The sequence below is a fragment of the Drosophila subobscura genome, chromosome A, assembly GCF_008121235.1.
Source record: "Drosophila subobscura isolate 14011-0131.10 chromosome A, UCBerk_Dsub_1.0, whole genome shotgun sequence".
In the NCBI taxonomy this organism is placed as follows: domain Eukaryota; kingdom Metazoa; phylum Arthropoda; class Insecta; order Diptera; family Drosophilidae; genus Drosophila; species Drosophila subobscura.
The window spans coordinates 5,844,768-5,868,995 of NC_048530.1; the positions used below are offsets into that span (position 1 = coordinate 5,844,768).

The 24,228-nt window shown below is 47.2% G+C and overlaps 7 protein-coding genes across 8 annotated transcripts; 5 read left to right on the top strand and 2 right to left on the bottom strand.

Annotated features, from left to right (window-relative positions):
* Positions 1-200: 200 nt before the first annotated feature.
* Positions 201-3,709, bottom strand: LOC117890213 (dihydropyrimidine dehydrogenase [NADP(+)]). The gene is made up of 5 exons (XM_034794950.1): positions 3,616-3,709; positions 2,799-3,551; positions 660-2,711; positions 434-591; positions 201-367 (listed from the first exon to the last, which is right to left on the bottom strand). Exons 1-5 carry the CDS (start codon positions 3,658-3,660, stop codon positions 280-282), a joined length of 3,096 nt encoding a protein of 1,031 aa, XP_034650841.1. The 5' UTR covers positions 3,661-3,709; the 3' UTR covers positions 201-279.
* A 5,246-nt stretch (positions 3,710-8,955) lies between these two features.
* Positions 8,956-21,531, bottom strand: LOC117897071 (SET domain-containing protein SmydA-8). Of its 2 annotated transcripts, XM_034805701.1 has the most exons (4): positions 21,527-21,531; positions 14,282-14,291; positions 12,470-13,331; positions 8,956-9,664 (listed from the first exon to the last, which is right to left on the bottom strand). In XM_034805701.1, the coding sequence occupies exons 3-4, from the start codon at positions 13,319-13,321 to the stop codon at positions 9,035-9,037; spliced, it is 1,482 nt and encodes a 493-aa protein (XP_034661592.1). In that variant the 5' UTR covers positions 13,322-13,331; positions 14,282-14,291; positions 21,527-21,531; the 3' UTR covers positions 8,956-9,034. The 2 variants fall into 2 exon arrangements, with proteins under 2 accessions (XP_034661592.1, XP_034661581.1); XM_034805690.1 differs by lacking the exons at positions 14,282-14,291; positions 21,527-21,531 and having other exon boundaries at positions 12,470-13,543.
* Positions 14,398-14,964, top strand: LOC117897123 (sarcocystatin-A). Its single transcript, XM_034805779.1, has 2 exons — positions 14,398-14,650; positions 14,720-14,964. The coding sequence occupies exons 1-2, from the start codon at positions 14,436-14,438 to the stop codon at positions 14,928-14,930; spliced, it is 426 nt and encodes a 141-aa protein (XP_034661670.1). The 5' UTR covers positions 14,398-14,435; the 3' UTR covers positions 14,931-14,964.
* On the top strand, positions 17,985-19,086 carry LOC117897107. The gene is made up of 2 exons (XM_034805756.1): positions 17,985-18,122; positions 18,486-19,086. Exons 1-2 carry the CDS (start codon positions 18,066-18,068, stop codon positions 18,939-18,941), a joined length of 513 nt encoding a protein of 170 aa, XP_034661647.1. The 5' UTR covers positions 17,985-18,065; the 3' UTR covers positions 18,942-19,086.
* Positions 18,971-19,697, top strand: LOC117897113 (AN1-type zinc finger protein 6). Its single transcript, XM_034805768.1, has one exon. The coding sequence runs from the start codon at positions 19,041-19,043 to the stop codon at positions 19,548-19,550; it is 510 nt and encodes a 169-aa protein (XP_034661659.1). The 5' UTR covers positions 18,971-19,040; the 3' UTR covers positions 19,551-19,697.
* Positions 19,882-20,743, top strand: LOC117897075 (pre-rRNA-processing protein esf2-like). The gene is made up of 2 exons (XM_034805714.1): positions 19,882-20,235; positions 20,297-20,743. The coding sequence occupies exons 1-2, from the start codon at positions 19,923-19,925 to the stop codon at positions 20,668-20,670; spliced, it is 687 nt and encodes a 228-aa protein (XP_034661605.1). The 5' UTR covers positions 19,882-19,922; the 3' UTR covers positions 20,671-20,743.
* LOC117897067 (T-complex protein 1 subunit beta) lies at positions 21,034-24,197 on the top strand. The gene is made up of 4 exons (XM_034805674.1): positions 21,034-21,176; positions 21,633-22,322; positions 22,726-23,353; positions 23,436-24,197. Exons 1-4 carry the CDS (start codon positions 21,174-21,176, stop codon positions 23,720-23,722), a joined length of 1,608 nt encoding a protein of 535 aa, XP_034661565.1. The 5' UTR covers positions 21,034-21,173; the 3' UTR covers positions 23,723-24,197.
* The last annotated feature ends 31 nt before the right edge of the window (positions 24,198-24,228 follow it).

Consider the following 24,228-nt stretch of genomic DNA (forward strand, 5'->3'; position numbering starts at 1 on the left):
ATCTCTAGGCTTATTGTTTGTTGTTTGGTTTTTTGCTGCCTATTGAAACAGCTGTTGGTTGACCATTTAGTATTTACATACATATGTATGTTGTATGTTCAGGCAAGCGAACGTCACAGTTGACTTTGCGATAGGCGTACCCCAGGAAGCAGGTGCACGTGTATGTGTGCGCCAATTATTCAAATAGTTCCTATATGTAGAATGTGCTTTGAAAATGTTTATTTAATTCGCGGTCTTCTTTCATAATATCAATAATATAACGCATACAACTAGGTACGTCTACTGGCACTGGCTCAATGCGTGGGCGTAGACTGTTTTCTCCCCGGTTCCCCGCTTGATCACATGCGGAATCTTCTTGGGCTCCATGCTGAAAACAAAGAAGAAGAAGTTATTTAACAAATTAAACCAGTTTAAGAGGAAGGTATTGACATACGTAATGCAATCAATGATGGGGCATACGGAGACGCAGAGCGTGCAGCCCGTGCAGTCATCGTTGACGAGGGGCAAGTGCGTGTCCTTGTCGAATTGGATGGCCTGGTAGCCGGAGTCCGCACACGTCATGTAGCACTTGCCGCAATTGATGCACATGTCCTGCAATTAAACGGAGGAGATTAGCCCATGCCGTGAGGGACCCTGGGTGACGTCTGTACTGTACTCACATCGTTGATCAGGGCGACCTTCTGTTGCTTATTGTCCAGCTGGTTGTAGGTTCCAATGCGCGGCAGTGCAGCGCCAATGATGTCGCCTACCTTGGGCGCCTCCTTTGGCCCATCGTGGGAGGTGGTAGAGTCGGCAGCATTCTGCTGGGCATCCCACAAGGCTCCCTTCTGGCTGCGCAAGTTGGCCATCGTGACGTCGCGCTCCCTTTGGTAGGGCCCGAAGAAGCCCAGCGAGCTGTTGCCTTCGCCCGTGAGATGCAGCACCGGCTTGCCCTTCTGGTGGACGGGTGTCGGCGGGGACTGGCCGTCCCAGAAGGCGCCATTAAGTGGCGGTGGATTTGCCTTCAAGTACAGCAACGCCTTCAGGCTGGTGCAGTAGTCATCGATGACGGTGAAGTCCTGATTCTGTACGGACGAGCAGATCTGCAGCACTGTGGCGCCGGCCTGGAGGAATTGCAGGGCCACCTCGCCGGAATCAATGCCGCCAATGCCCAGAATGGGGAAATCGGGAACTTTCTTGGCTATCTCCGAGATGGCGCGCAGTGCCATGGGACGTGTAGCATTGCCGGAAACGCCGCCGTAGGTGGTGCGCTTCTCCTTGCCGACGGCCGGCCAGGCAGTGGCATCCGCCTTGAGGCTCATCAGCCCCTGAACTGTGTTAATGGCCGAACAGCCATCGGCGCCACCCCGCTGGGCTGCCTTAGCAATTTCCGTGATGTCCGTAATGTTGGGCGTCAGCTTAATGAAGAACGGCAGCCTGACGGCATGGCGCACCCATCGGGAGATCTGCTCGACCATGTCGGGTATCTGGCCGCAGGCCAGACCCATGCCGCGCTCGCCCATGCCATGGGGACAGGACAGATTCAGCTCGAGGGCATCGGCCCCGGACGCCTCCGCCTTGATGGACAGCTCCGTCCAGTCGGCCTCGTTGTAGCTGCACATGATGCTGGCAATTATGATCTTCTCGGGAAAATCGCGCTTCAGCTCGCCAATGGAGCGCAGCCAGTACTCGGCCCGCTTCTCCGAGATGAGCTCGATGTTCAGGAAGCAGCCCTGCTGCGGTCCGTACTTGTAGCCGGATGTGGTGCCGCGGACAATGCGCGGCGAGACATTCGTCACCAGGTCCTTGTCCAGGCCAAAGGTCTTTGTGACCACAAAGCCCCAGCCCTGCTCGAAGGCGCGCCGGATCATGGCAGTGCTGGTGGTGGGCGGTGCCGAGGCCAGTCCGAAGGGATTCTCAAACTTCAGGCCACACATCTCCACGGATATGTCGACGCTGTCAATGTCCGTGTAGAAGAGCGGCAAGGCTGCTGGCGTGTCCAAAGGCAGACCCTGCAGCTGGCAGTGAATGCCCCACGCGGCCACCTTGCCATCGTTCACCGACTCCACGGTGGTATTGGCCACGCCGGCCAGATCGCCGCCAATGAACACTTGCGGCAGGCTGCTCTGCATTGTAATCCTATCCACCACGGGCAGCTCGCCGCGGAATTGCAGCGGCGAGAGAGCTTCGCGCACGTCGGGATCCTGCAGTCCCGAACCGAAGGCGGAGATCACAAAGTTCGCCTTGAGGCGCACCGTCTGCTCCTCATCCTCCACCCACTCGTCCTGCTCGTTCTGCTCGGTGCGACAGAACTCCATGCCGGTGATCAGGCCATCCTTGAGGCACACCTTGCGCGGACTCAGATAGGGCAGCATCTCGCAGCGCTCCTCGCGGGCCAGCTCCACCTCCTCGGGCACGGCGCGAATGCCCGACGAGCCCTTGCGGAAGACTACGAAGACGCGACGGGCACCGCAACGTAGTGCGGATGTGGCACAATCGAAGGCCGTGTCGCCGGCACCCAAAACGATGACGTTGCCATGCAGCTGGGGCAGACCCTGCGAGGCCTTGCAGGCGCACAGCCCCGGCTTGGAGCCATCCGACACCAAAGGCAGGAAGTTCTTGGAGGTGTAGAAACCCGCGTTCACGTCCAAACCCTTAAAGATGGGATTCAGCTTGGGCTCTGGCAGGCCAATGCCCACAAAGACCGCATCAAGGCCGCTATCGAGCAGACTCTAAACAAGAAAGAGAGAGAGAGAGAGAGAGAGAGAGAGATCCTTTATCGGCATTTGTAGTGCGAATGGCGGGAGTGCTCCACTTACCTGCACTGTCAGATCCTTGGTGCTGAGCGAACGATTTGTCTCGATGCTCACGCCCAGGTCCTGGACCAGCTGGATCTCAAAGTTGACCACATCGATGGGCAGGCGATACTGGGGTATCTCGGCGGCACTCAGGCCACCCAGGTAGCTGCGTCGCTCGTAGATTTTGATGTCGCTGTAGCCCAGTCGAGCCAGAAAGGTGGCGCACGAGAGCGAGGCGGGACCGCCGCCCAGCAGGGCAATCTTCCTGCCCAGCGGCTTGGCCTTGGCCTGCGGCGACAGCCGCTGCCTGATGCCCATCTGCTTGAACACCTCCGTGGCGAACTGCTGCAGTCCCCCAATGTTGATGGGTCCGGCCTCGGAGGCCTGCAGATTGCAGCCGCCCACGCACAGGTCACTGGTGGGGCAGACCATGCCGCAGGTCAGTCCCAGCGGATTGTCCGAGAAGATGGCCTTGGCAGCGCCATAGAAGTTCTTGTTGGCAATGCTCGTGATGAAGCTCTTGATGTCCAGCTGCGTGGGGCAGGACTTCTGGCACGGTGCATCGGCGCACTTCAGGCAGCGGCCAGCCTCCTCGAGGGCCGCTCGCTCCGACAGTGTCGTGTGCTTAATGTCCTCGAAATTATTGGACAGAGTGGTGCACGGCGGTGCCGTATGGTCATTGTTGCGCTTCCAGTGCTTCTTGTTCTCCTTGGTCTGCTTCGTGGGCACCACTGTGCACTGGGTCTTGACGCGCGGATTGAGCGACAGCAGATCCTGAAAGGATTGAAATTTTGGATTGGAACGGTGACTGGGGTGTGGGACTGCGACTGGAACCTACCTCAATGTCGGGTGAGTCTCTGCTCAGCATTATCGGTGGACTCATCTTGTTGCTGCACTCACTCCTCCTCCTGGCTGTGGGGGGTATGTCCGATCTGTGGCAGAACCAAAAACGTTTTACAATTACCAACCATAAGCAGGTTCGGTGGCGGTGCGGGGCGGGGCGGGGCGGTGTCTTTGCTATCTTTGCTAATCTACGGCAACATTCGTTATCACTGCTTACCGAGCGAAAAAACTTCTTTGGACATCCCGTACGCCCCTGAACAACGCTGCTGTATCTAAGCGCATATATAAATTCATATATAATAGTGCCATACTGGCAGAGCATAGCGCTCTTATCAGTTTTATCAGTCAAGGTTGCTGTCCGCATACGAGCAGCCAGGGAGAGCGAGATTAGGGGGCAGCTGGGCTGTGGAACCACGTCTTTTGATGTTCTAATCGTGGTGCTGGGGGGGCTTACAGCGCCCCGAAAATAGTCGAAAAAAATAAAATGGGGCCACCACTACCCCTTGCTGAGAGAGCAAAGAAAAGGTTAGGGGAAGGTCACTAATAGAGGGGGCCGGGCCGGGCCGGACTGGGCCGCTAAACGATAATTGAGCACCAATGGGAAAGCGGCGCACGCCTCAGGCCAGATCTTCGGGCGCTTAATTGATTTCTGGTCCAGATTTTGCAGCAATTTTGATGAATGCGTACCGCACCGCAGCGTAATTGTATTTGTTAAGTGTTGTGTAATAACACAGAAATTTTGGTGACCGTTGACTCTCTCTCTCGCTCTCTCTCTCTCTTTATCTTAAATAGTTAAATTTTTGTGATAATTTATGATGAGGTGTTTTGTGTAACAACAAATGTTTTTGCTATGACATAAAACGTGTAACCAGTTTAGTTGCTTTTAGTCTGAAATTATTACGAAATTACTTGCTGAGTTCTTCTGTTCATTGGCAGCAAGCAGTGCAGCCGCTCCATTCACAGTTACAGCAAGTGCGTACTCGCGCATGTACACACATTCATACATGTGTAGGCATGTACATTCATACATACATGTGTACGTATGTATGTATGTAACTGCGCTGTAAATCAAATTAATGTAACACGCGACTAGCCGTGTCTCCCTTCCTCCATCTGCTGATTTTTTCCACTGATTGTTATTTTAATTCTATTCATAAGATTCGTTGAACAAACAGCTGAATCAGCATCATGCTGCCCTGGCCCGTGTTTAGCTGGGCTTGTACCATTATCAAATTCGTTTTTGGGTTCAGGCAAGTTTTTAAATGTCGCGTATGCTAATGTCGATGCGAAAAACAAGTTCAGATTATAAACTACCCAATTAGAGTGGGACTATTCTCGCCCGTTCCGATCAATAGGTATCATCTGATTGGAAAAACAAAAAAGAAAAACAAACCTTCTTACTTGTATGAAACACTTTTACACTGGGGACGGGACTTCCCGGATTTCGATTCGATGGCGCACACACACTACAAAAAAATATACTCTTGCGGTATACAATGTATTTCACACTGATCGGCAGTAGTACGATTGTAATGAAGAGCACAAGTGAGACGAAACGAGACGAGACGAGGCAAACGACGGAATTGGTCTTCACACTGGAAACGCCAAATTAATAATGAAAATCGTGAATAGTTTCAAAACCCTTGTTGGCATCGAGGCGGCCTCGATCGTTGAAGCCGAAGTGTCGAAGTCGGCGCCGGATTCTGATTACCAAACCAATACACAGGCAACGCAAACAAACAAAGAACCAGCGGTACAGACACAGATACGCGCGCGCAGCGCACATGTTTACTTATGTTTTTGCAGAGCAGAAAACTGTTTACGCGGACGGACCACCGACACCGACACCCACCCCACCCTGCCTATTGTGTTCTAGAGTGAATTTATTGCTGATTGTATATATACATATGTATATATTTATATTATAGGTGTATGTGTAACTGGTAGCTATTTGTTCACATTAAAAGGCGGGCCGCCTTAAAGAGAGTAAAGTATTTCTAGCTTGCTCGCTCTCTCTCCCGCATTTCTCTCTGTTGCAAACTCTTTCAGTTACAGTGGGAGCAATAGTAGCAATAGCAATGTTATAACGGAAAGCTAACGGAGGCGAAAAATGCACAGCAGAGATAAAAGCTGTACAGAATTCTGTTGACCTGAAGAGAACATCATAACATCTTAACATAGACAGATCGCTGTAGGTTAACAGTTTCTAAAAAAATGCTTTTGAACATATCCATGTTAGTTTGTAAATATGTATGTTAGTTTACCATCGCTGATCTCTCAGCGGAAAGCTCAAATCTGAACGAAAACGAAGCTTTACAGGCTGGACAAAAAGCTATAAGACGCAGAGAAAAAGCGAACAGAGAGCTTAGCTATAAACTTGAATCTACCGGAAATTAATAAGATTAAAGCCTTAGAAATTAATAAGCACACAAATTCTCATTAACATATTCAATTCAGGACAATATTGGCTAACAATTGATGCTCAGAAAAGGAATACTTTGAATAACAAAAGAATGTATGTACATACATACTAACTGATTTGATTTGGTATTGAAGGCGACACACAACGTTCCACCTCGTTTATTTTGTAAATATTATTGCCCCAAATTATGTACATATGTATGTATATTTGTAGACATTGTGTGAGTGCCCCCGCCCAGTGGCTGCCACATGACATTGGCTATAAACTTGAAATGATGCCATTAAAATTGGACACTAACTGGATGCATCGCACCGGATGGATGCCAAAATGCAGATGCATTCCTTTGCGTGGATGGGCTAACAAATAATTTATGGGCACACTTTTCATTCATTCACTGACCACTGGCTGTTCATTAAATGTGCTTAAATAACACAACGGATGGGGAATGGGTTGTGTTTTGGGGGGGATGGGCAACTCAAGGAAACTCGCCCGACACTGGGAAAGTAAATCAAAGCGTTTAATTAATATGAACTGCAGGCAGTCTGGCCATAAATTACATTCGAAATTGTATGCCAAAACAAGGAAACGCCGCCACCGGCTACGCTCCGCCCTGCCCCGTCACAAAAAAACACAAAATTTCACTTTCGATTCCCGGCAACGAGTCGTTGGATTTAAACCGACAGCCTCTCAGGGCACATTGTCACATCGCTCATTGGGACTGGGATTGGGATTTTGGCTGAAGAGACAAGACACCACCGAAGAGAACCGAAAATGACGGTGCCATCGCAATTAAGATTGTTCCACTTTGCAGCCAACTGGCACGCACTTTTCGCAGGAGCCGACCAAAGGCATACCCTGTAGGCGAAGGATACTCAAAGGGGAATTGAATTAGTTGAATGCTTATCTATAGACGGGTTCCATCGATGTGGTTTATGTACAAATGTATGCATGGTAGCCTTGTGGTCGCATGCAGAACGTTTATTTCCATGATATGTGGTTCAAAGAGAACATCTAAGATGAGATGTTTAAATGCTTATGATTGAATATAATTAGTACTTTCCTGTTGACCTGAGCAAGCTCTTCCCAGCCTAATGGTCTGTTGTAATCTTCCATCAAGAATAAATATAATATAATCAACAAGTTTGGGTATTGGGAAATTCGTTCAATGATTCCCACATGCCAGGTGGATATGCCCGCTGTGTTACAGGGTATTCGGCAGACAAATGTCATGTATGCGAATGGAAATTGCGTGCAATTAATCAAATTTGAGCCGAGTGCAAGCTCTTTTCCCTACACCCTACACTCAGGCAGCTACACCCCTAAACCCTCTCCACTCTTTTCCTACATCCTGGTGTGCTGCGTGTGCGATTCGAGCAAAAAGCAATTTGTGATTAGAACATCCACATGCGACAGAGTTATTTTTGTTGTTTTTTTGGTTGACTGGTTGGTTCTTTCATCTAACGATAGACAGATACAGATACAGATACAGATATAGCCAATGGAATGGTCCATCTAGATATGTAGTAAATTGGTTCGGTAGATAGATGGATACACGACGGATGGTCATTATTTTTGTTGTTCATCTGTATATGCAGCATAATTTATTGGCATTTTTATTATAATTTTATTTATGATTTCTGAGTTTTCAAATTTGTTTGGCTCCCTGGCAGAGGCTTGCCTTTATTGTTATTGGGATGGTTGCATATTCTCCCTACTATTCCACAGAAATTAGTATATGGCTTTACTTATATATGGATGTGTCCGCAGTGGGTATATTTCTTTTCGCACAGCCATATATTATGGCGTATTCTCCTCATAAGCACTCGATGACAACGAAAGAAGCTAAAATTCTTCGAAGAAATTGATGAGGCAGGTGGAGCTAAGCTGAGGGTTTGGTTTACAGTGAAAGCTCTGACTCGACGGACAACATAACCCTGGTGTATTGCTGTACGTGTGTACTTTTCTGCCATGACAGTCATCCCTGTACATCCCTTTCCACTTTTGCGAAATTTCTTTTCAATAGTTTCTGTGCTCTTCTGGGCTGGATTATAAAGCGAACGAGATAGAGAGAGAGAGAATGATGTGCTTTTAATAATTATTTTTTATGCAGACATTTTCTTTCGATTTAATGAGCAATTTACTGAGGCGGCACAAATTTGAATCAAATATTGAAAGAGGCAAATAACAAATTTGTATTAGACATGATACATGTACATGCACACTCGTACATACATACATATGTACATACATACATACATATATGCCTTGGTGCATGTGTCCCAAGGAATTATGAATATGTATGCTTAATCGTAAACCCGCTTGTGACTCGCCAAACTGTCGCTTTGGTCGTTTGGTCGTTTGGCGAAGGCATGGGCGAAGGCGTCAGTGGTCGCCTGGCCTGGCCTGGCCTGGTCTAACACAAAAATAGATGTGGCCCCCAATTTTAACGTTCGCCTGCAACTTTTTAATGGCGAATAAAACAAATGCTAATAACCAAATCGAATCAAATGCTATCCAAATTGATTGCTTTATTTGATATACTCGTATGCCTACCCAAATCTTTAATAGCCTCTTGATAGGCATAGCGGCAAGAGAGTGAAACCATTTTGAACCATCTCATTTCTAGAAGCAAAGGTGCGACACTGCGCTGCGAGTGTAATCCTCCTCTGTCTGGGTTTATTTTCAAAATGTGGGGCGTCGTCTGGGGCAAGCAGCAGCGTGGATTAAAAATCATTTTGGCAAAACGTTGCCAAAGCCCCCATAAGACACGCATGGCCGTCGAGTATAATTTTTAATTTATTATAAATAAATAAATACAAATACAAATACAATTATTAAGTTTAGTACACACAACACAACAAATTTGAGGGAGGGTGACTACTTGGAGTTGGGGGTGACAGTTCGGGGTGACAGTTCGGGGTGACAGTTCGGGGTGACAGTTCGGGAAAGGTCTGGGGAGGCCATCTTGAATCCTGGCCCCTTAAGGGCAACCTTAAGCCGTCTCAGTGGCAGCGGGAGCGGGTGCAGGAGCAGGAGCAGGAGCAGCTGCTACCTCTTCGGCCCGTGCAGCCTCTTCCAGGGCGGCCAGCAGCTTGTCCGCCTCGGCTGCCTTCGCCTGGAGCTCGGCCAACTTGCGCTGCTTCTCGGCATCCTCGGCCAGCCGCTTGGCCCGTCGCTCCTCCTCCCGCCGCAGCAGCTCCTGCAGCTGGGTGCGCACCAGGGACTCGCCCAAGCCCAGCTGATCCATCACCTGGATGACGTCGCGACTGTAGCGGAGGCGCGTATTGGCCGCCAGCTCCTCGCTGCAGTCCTCACGGCCCTGGCCAAGGCGCTGCAGCACCGTCAGCTTGGCATCGATCACCACATAGTTGCTGCTGGGTATGAAGTTGTCGCTCTTCTCGTTCAGGTACTGCACCAAGGTGCGCAGCGAGTTCGAGTTGGCCTTGGCATTGATGGCGCCGCTGGCAAAGTCCTGCGACTTCATCATCTGGGCATGCGTGGACTTCTGCTTGCACTCCAAGCAATTGTAGTTGGGGTGCGGCAAGCCTGTGATCTCCGGCACCACCAGTCCCGAGCAGTTCGTGTCGCGGCAATAGAGTCCCGAAATATAGGCGCCCTTCTCCTGCATTGGCAAAAGAACAAAAGAAATCAAACAATTAATTAATGATAATAACAATTAATGATCGATACGTGATTGGTAGGTAAAAAGGTGATTAATCGGAAAGTGATTGATAAATGCAACAAAGAGCTTTCGTTTAACGATCAGTTAGTGATGCAAAGAGCAGTCGATAAGTGATCGATTTCGATAAGTGATCGACTAAAGCAAACCAAAAGTAGAGAAAACCAACCCAAGACTTAGGGAAAAAATATATTCATCAATTTATTGAAGATTAATATTGATTAATATTGATCGACGACCAGGAGACTCAAGGTGCAAAGAAGATAATTCATCATTAGCCCATCAAATAAGAATGATCAAAAGCCCATTACAACTTACAATTGGAAGCAGTTGAAAGCAAAAACAAATACGATCTGCGACGGAGCTCTTGGAGATATATTTCGAATTAGTCATTGGGCATTCGGGCCGGTCCAGGCCAAATTGTCTCGCGAATACTCAAAGAAGCTGCTGTTCGCATTGTTAGGATTCCGATTGCAGCTAAAAATAATCCATAACGGATTGAACAGGTTCAACGTGTGATCTCTATATCTCATAACTATGTCCATACACATGCATACATATGTATGTAAATATGTACATATATCTGCCATATAAATACATATTCATGTTCATCGAATAAGCGTGTATGCGGTGCATATACATCGCATATCGTATGTAGGCGTGCCTACTGGACGTTTGTGTATCTCTACGCAGATCTCAAAAAAATTGACACATAAATATAAAAAAGATGTCGCTACGTGTGCGTTTTAATATTCGCTCGTGCGATCGATAAATATCTAAATGAAAGCTCACACATATATGTGTATCCATCTAGAAAAGAATTTAGTAAAGTGTACGGAACACGGCACACGGAATACTCATATGCAGGGACGATGACGATGACGACGGTCAGTTGAACATGGAATCTGGTTGTTAAGGGAGAGCCACACACACACAACAGCCAGCGACGTCATGTCTATTAAATATTTGAATCGCTTGCCCAATTTGCTTGTCCATAAATTTAACTCGATAATTAATGGATCCGATCCGCAGATAGCAGATAGCAGATAGCGGATAGCGGATGGTAAAAAGGAAGCGCCCTCTCTTATGTATGTTGTGGGTGACCCCAGCCACTCATAGATAGACACCCTGGGACACCCAGTTCAGTGAACCGACTCCACACAGAGTAGAGGATGGATTCAAAAGTCAAACAATTCAAAAGTCAAGGTCAGAGAGCAGCAAGCAAGGCAGAAGGTGGGAATACACATGGGAAATATTATTTCTAGTAAAGTCTGTGGAGCTATGCAACTTATTGGATTTTGGATGGACCATCGCAATATGCATCATTAGTTTTGCTTTGCGTTTTTCCTGTACAATATATTTGCTTTACTATATGGCAATGGCCTCTAGTTTGGTTGAAAATGCGAATGTCAAATGGGAAATAACGACTCGACGGCGCTACATGTGGCCCTGGTCAAGAAACAAAAGTCTGTTCTCTTTATGTTCGCACACACATAGCCAAACAAAAACGATTAAAATAATAACAACAACAACGAAAAATGAGCAACAAATATTATTGTCAAAAAACAGGTGAAAAATGCGACAAAAATGTATTTAGGAATCTTCCAAAATCAAATTCAAGTCGAAATTCCGGCACAGATCCACAGCAAATATGTGGTATGTGGTCTGTGTCAATATAGAAATCGAAGCGCGAAACAAAAAGAAAATAGCTATAGAAATCTAGATTCAGGCACCAACAATCCAATCCCACTTCCCTCTCGCGGCAAAATATATGCATGGAATCGGGCAAAATTAAAAGCTTCTTGGACTCACATCTATTTATTTGTGATTTAATTGAATTGTTTTCGGCTCGCTCGAAAATAAACACACAAATTTTGCATGTTGTTGGACTGCAAAGGCCGCCGCCGCAGCCGCCACTTGTTGCGCCTGGAAGTGTGAGGATTTCGGATTTGGGATTGAGAATGGGAATGGGAATGCCCCCAGAGCGCGCGGGAGGCAACAAAATAACGAGTGGAACGAACAAAGAGAGGGGGGCTGGGTGTTTGTTCTTTTGTTGGTTTAATTGTTTTCGGATGAATTTTTGATGTGCACAGGAAATCCTTAATGAAAGTTTTGCCCCTCGCAGCCAACAACAAAAAGTGAACAAATAGTCGGCCAAAATCAAAAGGAATTCATTCGCCAATTACTAAATGGGAGGATGCCAAGAAATTGTCTTCGTTTGATGGATCTCGAAAGCAGTTCATTTACTCGTACTCATCGTTGGCCCCTTGGCACCAATGGTCTCAAATTCGTTTGATCGACCTCGGATTTGCTGGTTAATTGGTTAAATAGTTTACACAGCTGGCAGATCTCTCGTCACTTGGCTCTGTCTGTCTGATAATCTTGGCATGGGGAAACAATTGCTGTTCGAAACACCTAAGAAGTGACGCGAAATGGAGCAGTCTTCGAGTTGGTGAAGCGAGAGTAAAATGTGTGAAAGAAGCTCTTGGACTTGGACAACTGCAATTTGTATGCCAAAGGATCTTTATTCCAAGTCCCTGATGGTCAATAGCTAAAGAGCGATGCTGATGCATATTGATCACTCAATGAACTTATTAATTTGATTATCTTCAATGACGAATTCCATTAAAAAGGTAAATCTTTCAACGATGTTTCAGTATCTCTAAGTTCCCTGATTTCAAGCCACAAGTGATACGAAATCGTTCTGTAGCTAATATGTACATGGGTTAAAGGATTTGTTTTGCCTACCGTTGGATCGGAGCAGCGGGAGCACTTGCAAGTGAAGCCCTTCTTCATTTTGAGGAACAAATGTCGCGCAATGTTGCCCGTGAATAATTTCGTGTAGGTTGTGGTGATCTCAAAGCCCTCGGGTATGTCGACGGCGGCGCGCACGATCATTATGTTGGTCTTCTCCTCGAAGGTGTAGTATGCGTTGGGAATGCAGTCGTGATTCATGACAGCAAAGAGGGGATAGAGGGCGCGATAGTTGAACTCCTGATTGTCGTTGGTGCGATCGGTGGTCTTGTCGAATCCGTTCGTGCGCAGCACGGCCACGGTGCGGTTCATGATCTCGAAGATTTTCTTGTCGGTGGGGAAGTTCTTGAAGCACTTGGCCGCATTGCGCACCTCCACGCGATGATTGTTATCCAGGTTCGCCTGCAGACAGTAGATCAGGTCGCGCTGGTCCTTGTTCAGATTGAGGGCCCGGGCCACGCACAGCAGCCGAATGATCACCGAATTGGCCACCTCGGGCTCATTGGGGCCCCACGACTTGAGCAGATCGCAGTCGTCCTTGTGCTGTTTCTTCTTGGAGCAGAGACTGCAGACGGGCAGGCCGCAGCCCATGCGGCACATGAAACGCGTATCCGGCAGCTCCGTCAGGCACACGCTGCACGTATTCAGGGAGTCCTCCTCGTGGCCGGACAGGCTGATCAGCAGCGGCATGTCTTTGAAAATGATTTGGCCGCGCTTGAGGCTGCGCGTGGCCATCAGTCCCCTACCGGCTATCCTTGACACCCCCACCTCCCAGGCCGGATCCTTGTCCTTGAACGGTGCCAGATGCAGATCCAGCAGCTCCGAGGTACGCTTCGGGCAGATCATGGCGCGAGTAAGCCACACACAAAAAAACTAACAAAACAAAATACAAACTACGAAATATTCGATCGTATCACAATAGCAAGAGTTTTCCTGCCAAAACGTTTCCGCTTGTCTGTCGTCAATTTGTTGTTGGAAAACTCTTGTTGTTCGTTTTTCTCGTTTTTTGTTGGTGTTATCGCTGGGCGGAGTTCTTTTCGCGGCTGCCGTTTGTTGTAAACTGTCGCCGTTTTCCAGCCTTGCGTGATTTTTATGTGAAAAGTCGGACGGAAAAATCTTTTGCACAGTGAAAAAGCTGAGAATTCGCTTTCAGCGAGCGATCACGAACCGAACGACGACAGCGCGCGATCTTACCGATCTCAACCTCAACCTCAACCTCAACCCCCCCAAAACGATGCTGAAAATATCCGAGTGCTCCCATCGGGTTTTTGGATCTGTGTGCTGTGGGGGTGGGTACGAGCACAGGCGGACAGCTGAGGGGGCAAAGGAGCTGGCATCATGTGCCATCATTATTCCCGATCCCAACTGCGATCCTTGTCCCCTCCATAGACTTGGATGTACAGCACTTGGTTCGTGATCTGACAAAAATGCAACGGGTGCCACGCAGTTGAATGTACGATCGGTTGGATGGATGGATGAGATGGATGGATGAGCAGACGAACGGATGGATGGACGGATGACTTGTCCGCTGGCGGATGTACAGACATCCCGTATGTTCTCATGCAAATCGGCAATGGATTTTTGTGCACTTCTGACAGCGCTCTGGAGTTGCGCCAAGAATGCTGCCACTTCTGGCTCAGGCCACTGCCAGTATGAAATGATGAACGATTCAACTGGTGCCTCCGCCGAGTGCTCTTTTTTGTGGTGTGTGTGTGTCTGAGTGAGTGTGCGGAAGTAATGTCATGCATGAAGCGCACTGTACTGTACACTTAAAATGAACCAAAACAAAACCTAAATTCAATTCCATTATCAAATTGAAGATAGGAGGAGGTAAGCATGACCCCCAAGAACTTTGGCCAGAGAGAGAGTGAGAGAGAGAGGGAGAGGTGTTTTGTCTGCCTATAAAGATCGACTCGAATGGCAAAGCACAAATCAGTTTTTGTTTTGAAAATCAAACGAAATGTTCAAGCATAAACTTCTGCTCATTTGCCTGGCATTGGCTGGCATTGGTGCTCTGGCCAGTGGCAGTCCTCACGGTGATGGAGAAGCTCCGCCCGCAGCAATCGGTGGACTCGGTGCGCCCAGGACATTGACTGGGGCGGAGCTGGACAGAGCGCATGCCACGCTGACGTCTTCCCTGAACACTTTGGCCGCTGGCGAGGGACCCAGCTATCGGTGAGTCATTAGGTAGAGGCCTTTGTCATTAATCATAATCCCCCGTTTCTTTTTTTTGCTGTCGTTTAGAGTCTCGAAAATAATGTCAGCCACCGTACAGGTGGTCGCCGGCTCTCTGAATTCATACATTGTGGAGCTAATTGAACCGAATGGCGCCACCAAAGTATGCGAGGTGAGGATCTGGTCCAGACACTGGCTCCCCAACGGCATTCAGATCACCTTCAACTGCCCCAACGAGCCGGAGGTGGTTAAGACACACAATGCCCGACTACGCATTTGAATGTAATAAAGTTTTGACATTTTATTTGAAACGATTTTGTGCTCTTTCTGAAGGACTCTTGGTAGAACCCCAACCCAATTTGCCAATGATTTACTTTTTGAATTCCAAGTCTTGCTTACATTCTGCTGTAGCTAAAGCTTCCTAAAGCTCCATAAAGCTTCCCTTCAGCTGCTCCCGGCTTCGATCTCTGCTCATATTTCGCTGTTGGCAATGCCGTCCATGCCTAATCCGTTTCCTACTCTTGATAAATTAAGCAAAATTGCCACATTTCTGTTGCAAATGCTATCTACTTGCAGACAGGGAATAAATATAACAAATACTTACACTAGACAACTTGCAAATTGGCCACCGCCTGTTTGGCCGCTGCCTCCATTTGCGTCTTACGTGCCTTCCCCCCCGCAACGCACCCGTGACGGGGTGACGAAGACGACTCACGTGCATCAGAGTCGGTCGTCAGGCCAAAATGCAGTCTGCAAATTGGCTCAAAATTCGCCTTCCGACAGCTAATGCCAACCGCCGAGAGGCAGTGGCAGTGCCAGTGCCAGTGGCAGTGGCTATGTGGCATCAGCAACAACTTTAATTTAATGATATGCAAAATAAACACACCGCATAACAACAACAACGAAAAACCAAAAATTATTATAATATAATAAAATTCGATGTGTGCAAATGGCTTGCAAAATATGCAAATGGCAACAGGAACCAAGTCACATTTTATTGGCGCTTTGACGCGTTTTTGCAACGCTCCGCTGGCAATGAGGAATTGGGCGCCATTGCCCCGTGGCCGGTGGTGTGGTATGCTCATTGCCATGTCGTCGTCCATGTCAGACAAAGTTGCCACAGATACGCCTGCAGCAGCAGCATCCGATCCAAAAAAATCCGCATGAAACTAATTTTGCCAGTTGCTGCTGTCAGGTGGCGCCACTCCAGGCGTTGCACTTGCACGTCCGCTGCCAAGAGAGTGGCAGTGAGTGAGAGAAAGAGAGAGGAGCGGAGCGGAGAATAATTACAGTTAATCGAAATGAAAGCAGGTATGTACATATGTATGTATGTACATATGTACATACATATGTATGTAAGTATTTAGTACATATACATCAGCCGTGTGGCAAATGCCGAGGCCCCCCTCTCAAGAAAAACCAAAAATAATTATTACCCCGTACCCCACCCGCCTATACCCTTCTTGATTCGTTTTCCGCACCAAAATATCTATGAAAATTTGCTGAAAAATCTATGCCATGTTTCTGTTGTTTCTGTAGCTGATGTTTTTCCTCAGTTTTTGGCGTGTTTTTCGATATATATTTTTTTGTTTTTGTAATTTTCAGAGTCAATTAAAAATTGTAAATTTTACTTATAATTTTAGGGTAGGCAAAAATGCAACGCGACCAACGACAGCGGCGACGGCGAAAAGCGATGAAAAGAAAAAATTTGCAATTAACATTTTTCGCGTCTTTGTCACGGCAACATACACGGCGGGGGGCGTTAGGCGGTGCAGCATTGCAGCCGAAAGGCGGAGCGGACGGAGACGAAGGTTGGGCACCGGCTTGATGGCGTCAAATTTGGCGTTGAATGAACCTCACCCCAATCGCACCACAATGCCCCCTGTCCCCGACTTGAAGGATGGGATGTGATAGTTGTCGCAGTAGAAGATCGGGTGAACTGTTTGCGTGGCCCATTGCAAGCACTAAGATGCATCCGTGCCGACATGGAAGGGTAATTGTGTTGATTGAAGATACAAATGTACATATGCAAATGCATCTGTAGATTGCTCTGAATGGAAATGGTCTGGATAGCCAGGCCACAAGTCTCAGTCACAATTCATTTGAGTTTAATTGGTTTTCCAGTGCACATCACACACGTGGCTATGTATTAAATATTAAGGCAAGTGGAAACCAAGCGCAAAGAAGGTCTTACGAAGGTCGATTGTGGAGCAAACCCCAAAAGTTGCCATGAGATAAGTTCTCTTAAGTGGAAATAAGTTGAACTGTTTTCCTTATGTTTAGCTTCAATGCCCCATTTATGTTGTTTTTTACCATTCTGCGGCATTATCTTTTGCAGAATTCGCTTGTGTGCCCGAGCATCAACGTGGCACTTAGCTTGAGAGCAATTGCACAGTTGGAACGATGAACCTACATAAGAATATTTCATAGTTACTGCAAGGCTGATATCTTTCATATTAAATCGATTGTAGATCGAGTCAGTATTCTAACCAACCTCTAATATTATTGTTTACTCTCAGAGGCTAGCTCCTCTGATCGTCCACCTATCAGTAGGGACTCACTCTTGCGTTTTCTTTTCCCCAACTTCATTTGCCGCTCCCCCAGTCCTGGGTTCGAGGCATTGAATCAACATGTGGACATATTTGCGGTGGATAAATTTTGCAATTGATTTTAATACACTTTAACGCAATCAATTTTATTTCTATCGTTGCGGTTGCCTGTCGAATCGAATTCGTTTTGATTTGCTTTTAAATGTGGGATGTGGGATGGCTATGTCGATGGCGATGTGGATTCGATTTGGATATGGATTTTGCCTTCTGCGCCATTCGCAAGGTCCCTGCCTGCCCACCTGAGACCGCGACCGCGAATCCGCCACATTCGATGGAAATGAGAGAAAAAGAAAAAAGAAAATCTTGTTTACAACCAAAATGCGAGTGTGGAATGTTACGAAAAGTTGCCGTTGCCGTTGCCGTTGCGTTGCGTTCCATATGCACATGATGATCTAGGCGATCCATATAGCCATGTCTGAATGAAGACCTGACCGAACACTTGGAACAGAACACAGATCCGCGACTTATGTGTTAACATAAAACAGATGACGAACGGCAGCTGCGACTGCCAATTTCGCTTCAAAAAATTTCGAGTGGAGCAGAGTGGAGGGAGATGACGAGAAGCGGACGGCGAGCGAGGTCCCTGAGAGAGCAGAAGGCTTGCTGCTGCTGCTTGCTTATATTTTCTACAGCAGCACGATGACTCCCTCCCCTCTTTATTTTGCACATGGGATTTGGGATGATGGCGCTGATTAGATAATCTTCATAATCCCAGATAAGCTTAAATTATTGTCCAGACAGCTCTCTACAGCTTAGTGTAGTTTTGTGACTGCAACGGAGACTACAGACGAGACCCACTGATCGCAATGGGCCAACGGTCGCTGATCTGTGTGCCGCTGTTCCTGTTGCTGCTGCTTCTGGGGGTGAGTAATCTCCGTGACATGATTCTCGAAGTCAAGCAAACAGATTCCACCCCACAACGGCAGGGTGCAAGAAACCGGTTGCAGGTTGCAGCCACAGCTGCGGGAACTTTTTCAATTTAAAAATCAATGATTATACCTTATCCAAGAATAGCTTTTGTAGAGTAGGAGGTGTTTGCATAACTAGTATTACGCTAATAATACAGGTGTGACCTTTTCTTTATTGAATGAGGAGGAACGTTGTGAGACGCGCTCGAACGCGACAAAACTTGGACAAGCCTGCACTGGGGGGTAGCCACAGCAAATGAACCGGTTGAAGCTATGTATGTACATATTTGTTTACTATTCCTCCAAATGCAATTATAGATGCTGCAAATCGGAACCCTGGCCAGACCCACACCCACACCCACACCAACAACATCTCCACTGAGGAGAGACCCCCAATCGCTGGCACTGCTGCGGGCGCGTGACCTGTGCAGTGTAAACCTGAGTCACGCCCAGCGAGTACGCATGGATCGGATGCAGTATGATAATCTGCCGCATGTGCAGCGATACGTTCACTGCTTCTGGGCACGCCTGCAACTGTGGCACGACGACACTGGATTCGATGCCCTGCGCATTGTCCACAGTTTTGGGGGACCACGGCGACTAAATGTGGAGCAGGCACTGCCGGCCATCAATGACTGCAATGCAAAGGCGCGAAGAGTGTCGCGTGGACTGGTCTTGGACTGGTGCTACAGGGCCTTCGCCTGTGTGCTGAGGACACCGGTGGGCGATTGGTATCGCCGGCACATGACCGATGTCATCAATGGTAATGCCTAGGGGGATGTCCACATCGGTTCGAATATAGCATTAGCAAGTAAGCTGTAGAGAAACTTCACATTTTCAGATAGGAGATAGCTGCCAAAATCACTCAAAATAATGTTTGTTAAAACGATTCGTAGTCATATCACGGCGAAGCCGTTTGAAAAACTGAAATCTTCAAGCCGTCCCAAGCGTTATGCAGCCGCTCTCCACGATGTCCCAATCAGCGTTTGGATGGGCGTACTGGAACAGCCACTGGAGTCTGCCCATGGTCCCTATATCGACAACTCGGGCACGCATCAATTGTGTCCGTTTCTGCAGGCAAGCGAGCAGCAAATTCAGGAAACGCAGACAACCGAGCAGAATGGTGATACGAAAGCTGATGCCACGGAGGAGCAGAAGGATAAGAGTAAAGAGACACCAGGGGAGAAGAAAAATCGCTGCCACAAGTGTGGCAAGAAATTGGGTCTGACTGGAGCATTCCCATGCCGTTGTGGCGGCATTTACTGCGCAGTCCATCGGTACAGCGACCGGCATGACTGCAGCTTCGACTACCGCGAAATGGGCGCCAGTGAGATCCGTCGTGACAATCCGGTTACTGTGGCCAAAAAGTTGCCAGATATGTAGTGTCCATACATAAAACATATAAATTCATAGCTTTGCTATCCAAAAATGCATCGCAGGATGCACAAAATTCAACCAGAAATAGTCCCATGCAGTAAAATACTAACCAAAAAATACCAGCAATAAAATACCAGCTAATCTCCTATCATATCACTTATTTTTTAATTTCTTGGCTTTGTATTACGCGATCATCAATGTGGTTTGGGACACTTCTGTCGGCATTATATAATTTATTTGCATAATTTATTTATTTTAAAATTAATTAGACGGGAATACTCATTTATTGCATTAATCTATCGATAAGCGTGAAGACTATCGAGAGACATCTCATTTTGTTACATCTCTAAAACCGTGCTGCAGAGACACCACGAGAAAATGCAAAAAACTAAAACCAAAACAAAATCGAAACCGAAGCTACTTGCCCCAGCGGAAGAGATGCAGGTCGACAGTGGTGCGGCCTTGGACGAGGAGGTCCAAGAGGAGGCAGATGCATCTGATGATGATGATGAAATGGACTTGGCCAACTTCAAACCAAGCTCCTCCGCCACTGTTCAGAAAAAGAAACGCAAGAAGGGCATTATTTACATATCAAACATACCCAGGCACATGAACGTGACACGTCTGCGGGAGATCCTGGGGGAGTGCGGCAAGATTGGACGCGTCTATCTGCAGCCTGAGAAGCAGTCAAGTGAGTGAAAGCACGTGCCTTACCAGCCACTGGCTAATGATTATCCTCCTCGTGTCCATAGGTGACAGGGCAAAGAAGAACAAGCGTAAGCGCTACAACATTCACTTCACCGAGGGCTGGGTGGAGTTCGAGTCGAAGCGTGTGGCGAAACAAATTGTACCTTTGCTGAACAACAAGCAAATCTCGACGCGTAAAAGTTCCCAGTTCTACGATTCGTTGTGGAGCATGAAGTACTTGCCGCGTTTCAAGTGGGTTCATCTCACCGAACGCATGAACTATGAGCAGGCTGTGCATAAGCAGCGTCTACAAACAGAGGTGTCCCAGGCTCGCAAGGAGACGACATTCTTCCAAAACAATCTGGACAAGAGCGAGTACCTTAAAAAGCAGGCCAAAAAGTCGAAAAAACTTGACCAAGGCAATAAGAATGAGGCGTAGCACTAAGAAATAATTATTTTTTATGTAGAACTGGAGTGAAATATACATATTTAGTTTATGATTATCAATTACAGATTCGCCTTTTATCCCAATGGTCATAAACTATTAACAGTTAGTTTATTTAAAATATAACACCGCTAAGTTATGTTTATCGCACAAAAATATCGTTTTGCCCCTATTTTTACCCTGTTCATCGACAAACATGGAAATAATTAAAAACCGCAAGGTCTAACGAGGTATCAAAGCATACACATTGATTCGATTTGCTTTGAATAGTAGATCCATCAATCAAACATATACCACAGAAAAATCATATTAATATTTTTATCAGTAAGAAAACATCGCCTAGAATATATATTATCAAAATATATAATATGCATACATCGATATATTGATGTATCAATATATATCTAACATCCCTAGCATTCCGCCATTTTCCTTTGTTGCGCCCGTGTGGTATTCGTAAATTCTGTGATCAAAAAGTTATTAATTACACATAGAAAATGGTAAATTTAAATCAAAAATCTATATTTTTTTAGTTGTTTGCAGTGCAAGTGATAAGTTGAGAGTACAATTTGTTAGTTTTCATTGATGATTTCATACAAATTAGCATTTTCAATTGCCGGGTGTGTGGCCCGATGATGACTCGAGCGGCCACCAAGCCCAAGCCATTTTGACAGGCGGCCGCTTCGCACGTGAGCGAGGAGCGCCTTGCCCTTCCAGAATGTTCTTAATATTGTACAAATTAGAATGGTTTTCTTGCAAATGTAATGCAATTATTACAAAATGAGCAAAAGTAGAACTTTCTAGAATGCAATGCACGCCGTTTTGTGATGCTCAAGCGATGAATCACTCGCCGCTCTCTCGCCATTTTAGGGGTTAGGTCGAGGCGATGAGACGAATGGGAGAATGAAATTAGCTGATACACTCTAAACAACAAATGTTTACTTTTCCTCATGCAGGAGATGTCTCTAAATCCCGTGCGCGTGCTCAAGAATGAGGCGCAGGAGGAGAAGGCCGAAATGGCTCGTCTCTCCTCGTTCATTGGCGCCATTGCCATCGGTGATCTGGTGAAGAGCACACTGGGACCCAAGGGCATGGACAAAATCCTAGTGGCCAATGGCCGCAATGCCGGCCAGGTGGAGGTCACCAATGATGGTGCCACCATATTGCGTGCCGTGGGCGTTGACAATCCAGCAGCAAAGATTCTGGTTGACATGTCGCGTGTCCAAGACGAAGAGGTTGGCGATGGCACCACCTCGGTCACTGTGCTGGCCGCCGAGCTGTTGCGCGAGGCCGAGAAGCTGGTCGAACAGAAGCTCCATCCACAGATAATAGTCTCCGGCTGGCGCATGGCCACCCAAGTGGCGCTCGAAGCGCTGACTGCCGTTGCCCAGGACAACTCTGCCAACGATGAGACATTCAAGGCAGATCTACTTAACATTGCACGCACCACGCTGTCCTCCAAGATCCTGCACCAGCACAAGGAGTTCTTTGCGAATCTCGCCGTTGAGGCTGTCCTACGTCTGAAGGGCTCCGGCGAGCTCAAGTCCATACAGATCATAAAGAAGTCTGGTGGCACATTGGGTGATTCGTTCCTGGATGATGGTTTCCTGCTGGACAAGAAGCCAGGTGTTCATCAGCCACAGCGTGTAAGTGTCAATGACCAGCACTCCCCCTCCCCCCCACTAACCAAAGCCAACAAAGTTCTGTCTCTCTTTCTGCGTCTGCTGCTGCACATTAACGCGTCAAAATGACTGTGAGCTATGTATTTTTGATCTCATATCACAGCCATTTTGACGAGTTTGATGTGCAGTCCATCCATCAATACAACGGCAGAGTAGAGCTTTTCCAGTGTTGTACAATCGAAGGTGTCGCGCGTGACTTTGCAAAGAAATCAAAGAAAGCGCAAACAAAAGTTGAAATATTTAAAAAGTGTGCAAAGAAATGCATTTATAAACCGAGTGTGTTTGCCTCATTTTTATTTTGATTTGACTTCGGTTTGTTGTTGTTTATATTTTAGCGTTTTGTCTTCCCTTCTCTTCCTCTCTCTAGATTAAGAATGCAAAAATTCTCATTGCCAATACGCCCATGGACACGGACAAGATCAAGGTATTTGGCAGCAGCATCAAGGTCGATTCATTGGCCAAAATCGCCGATCTGGAGATGGCTGAAAAGGAGAAGATGAAGGAGAAAGTCAACAAGATTCTCAATCACAAATGCAATGTGTTCATCAATCGTCAGCTGATCTACAATTACCCGGAACAGCTCTTTGCCGATGCCAAGGTGATGGCCATCGAGCACGCCGACTTTGATGGCATCGAGCGTCTGGCATACTGCACTGGCGGTGAGATTGCCTCCACCTTTGAGAACCCATCGCTGGTGAAGCTGGGCGAGTGCGATTTGATCGAACAGGTCATGATCGGTGAGGATACACTGTTGCGTTTCAGTGGCGTTAAGCTGGGTGAGGCCTGCACGATTGTCATTCGCGGTGCCACCCAACAGATTCTGGATGAGGCCGATCGTTCGCTGCACGATGCCCTCTGTGTATTGGCTGCCACAGTCAAGGAGTCGCGCATCATTTATGGTGGCGGCTGCTCAGAGGCTCTCATGGCCAATGCTGTGTTCAAGAAGGCCGCCCTCACCTCCGGCAAGGAGGCCATTGCCATTGAGGCTTTTGGACGTAAGTGTCCCTAGCAGACACCCCTTCCGGGAAATGATGGGCAGAGATTTATATTGATTGCTTTCTGCCTCCTCTTTTCTAGGTGCTCTGCTGTCGCTGCCCACAGCCATTGCCGATAATGCTGGCTACGATTCCGCTCAGCTTGTCTCCGAGCTGCGGGCTGGTCATGCCCAGGGCAAGAACCAGCTAGGTCTGGACATGGACGAGGGCAAGGTGGCCAATGTACGGGAATTGGGCATCACCGAGTCGTATGCCGTCAAGCGACAGGTACTCATGTCTGCCTCGGAGGCTGCCGAAATGATACTGCGTGTGGACAACATCATCAAGTGTGCGCCTCGCCGTCGTGTGCCCGATCGTGGCTACTGCTAGACTAGACTCTTTAAGTATTCTCTTGTTCTAGGATCATGTTTTTTTTTGTAAAACAACCACCCCGCCCCATACCCCCATACAACCTCGTTTAACATTTTCACGTGTCTTTTGTTTGTTTATAAACAATTCAAATAACCCCACTACCCCTGCCTCCTCTCGCGAAACACTTTTATTCATTTAAACGCACTGCTCTCACACATTAAATGATTGTCAAACAACAAAAGAAACAAGATAAAGCCCAGCTTTGGTATACAGCAGACTCTGGCTGCCGCAGAAGCATCGTAGGACGAGCAAAATTAAAGCATTTCAAAAATGTTCATCTAACCAAACTACACAGCAACAAAACAAACACCAAACCACTTGCAAATGAATACAATTTTTGTAAACATTATTGATATGTGCAGCGAGGCGAAAGAGAGTCGAGTCGTTCACACTCACGCAACACTCACACAGAGAAAGACCGAAAGACCACAAAGAAATGGAAATAAAAACGATCATATTTATAT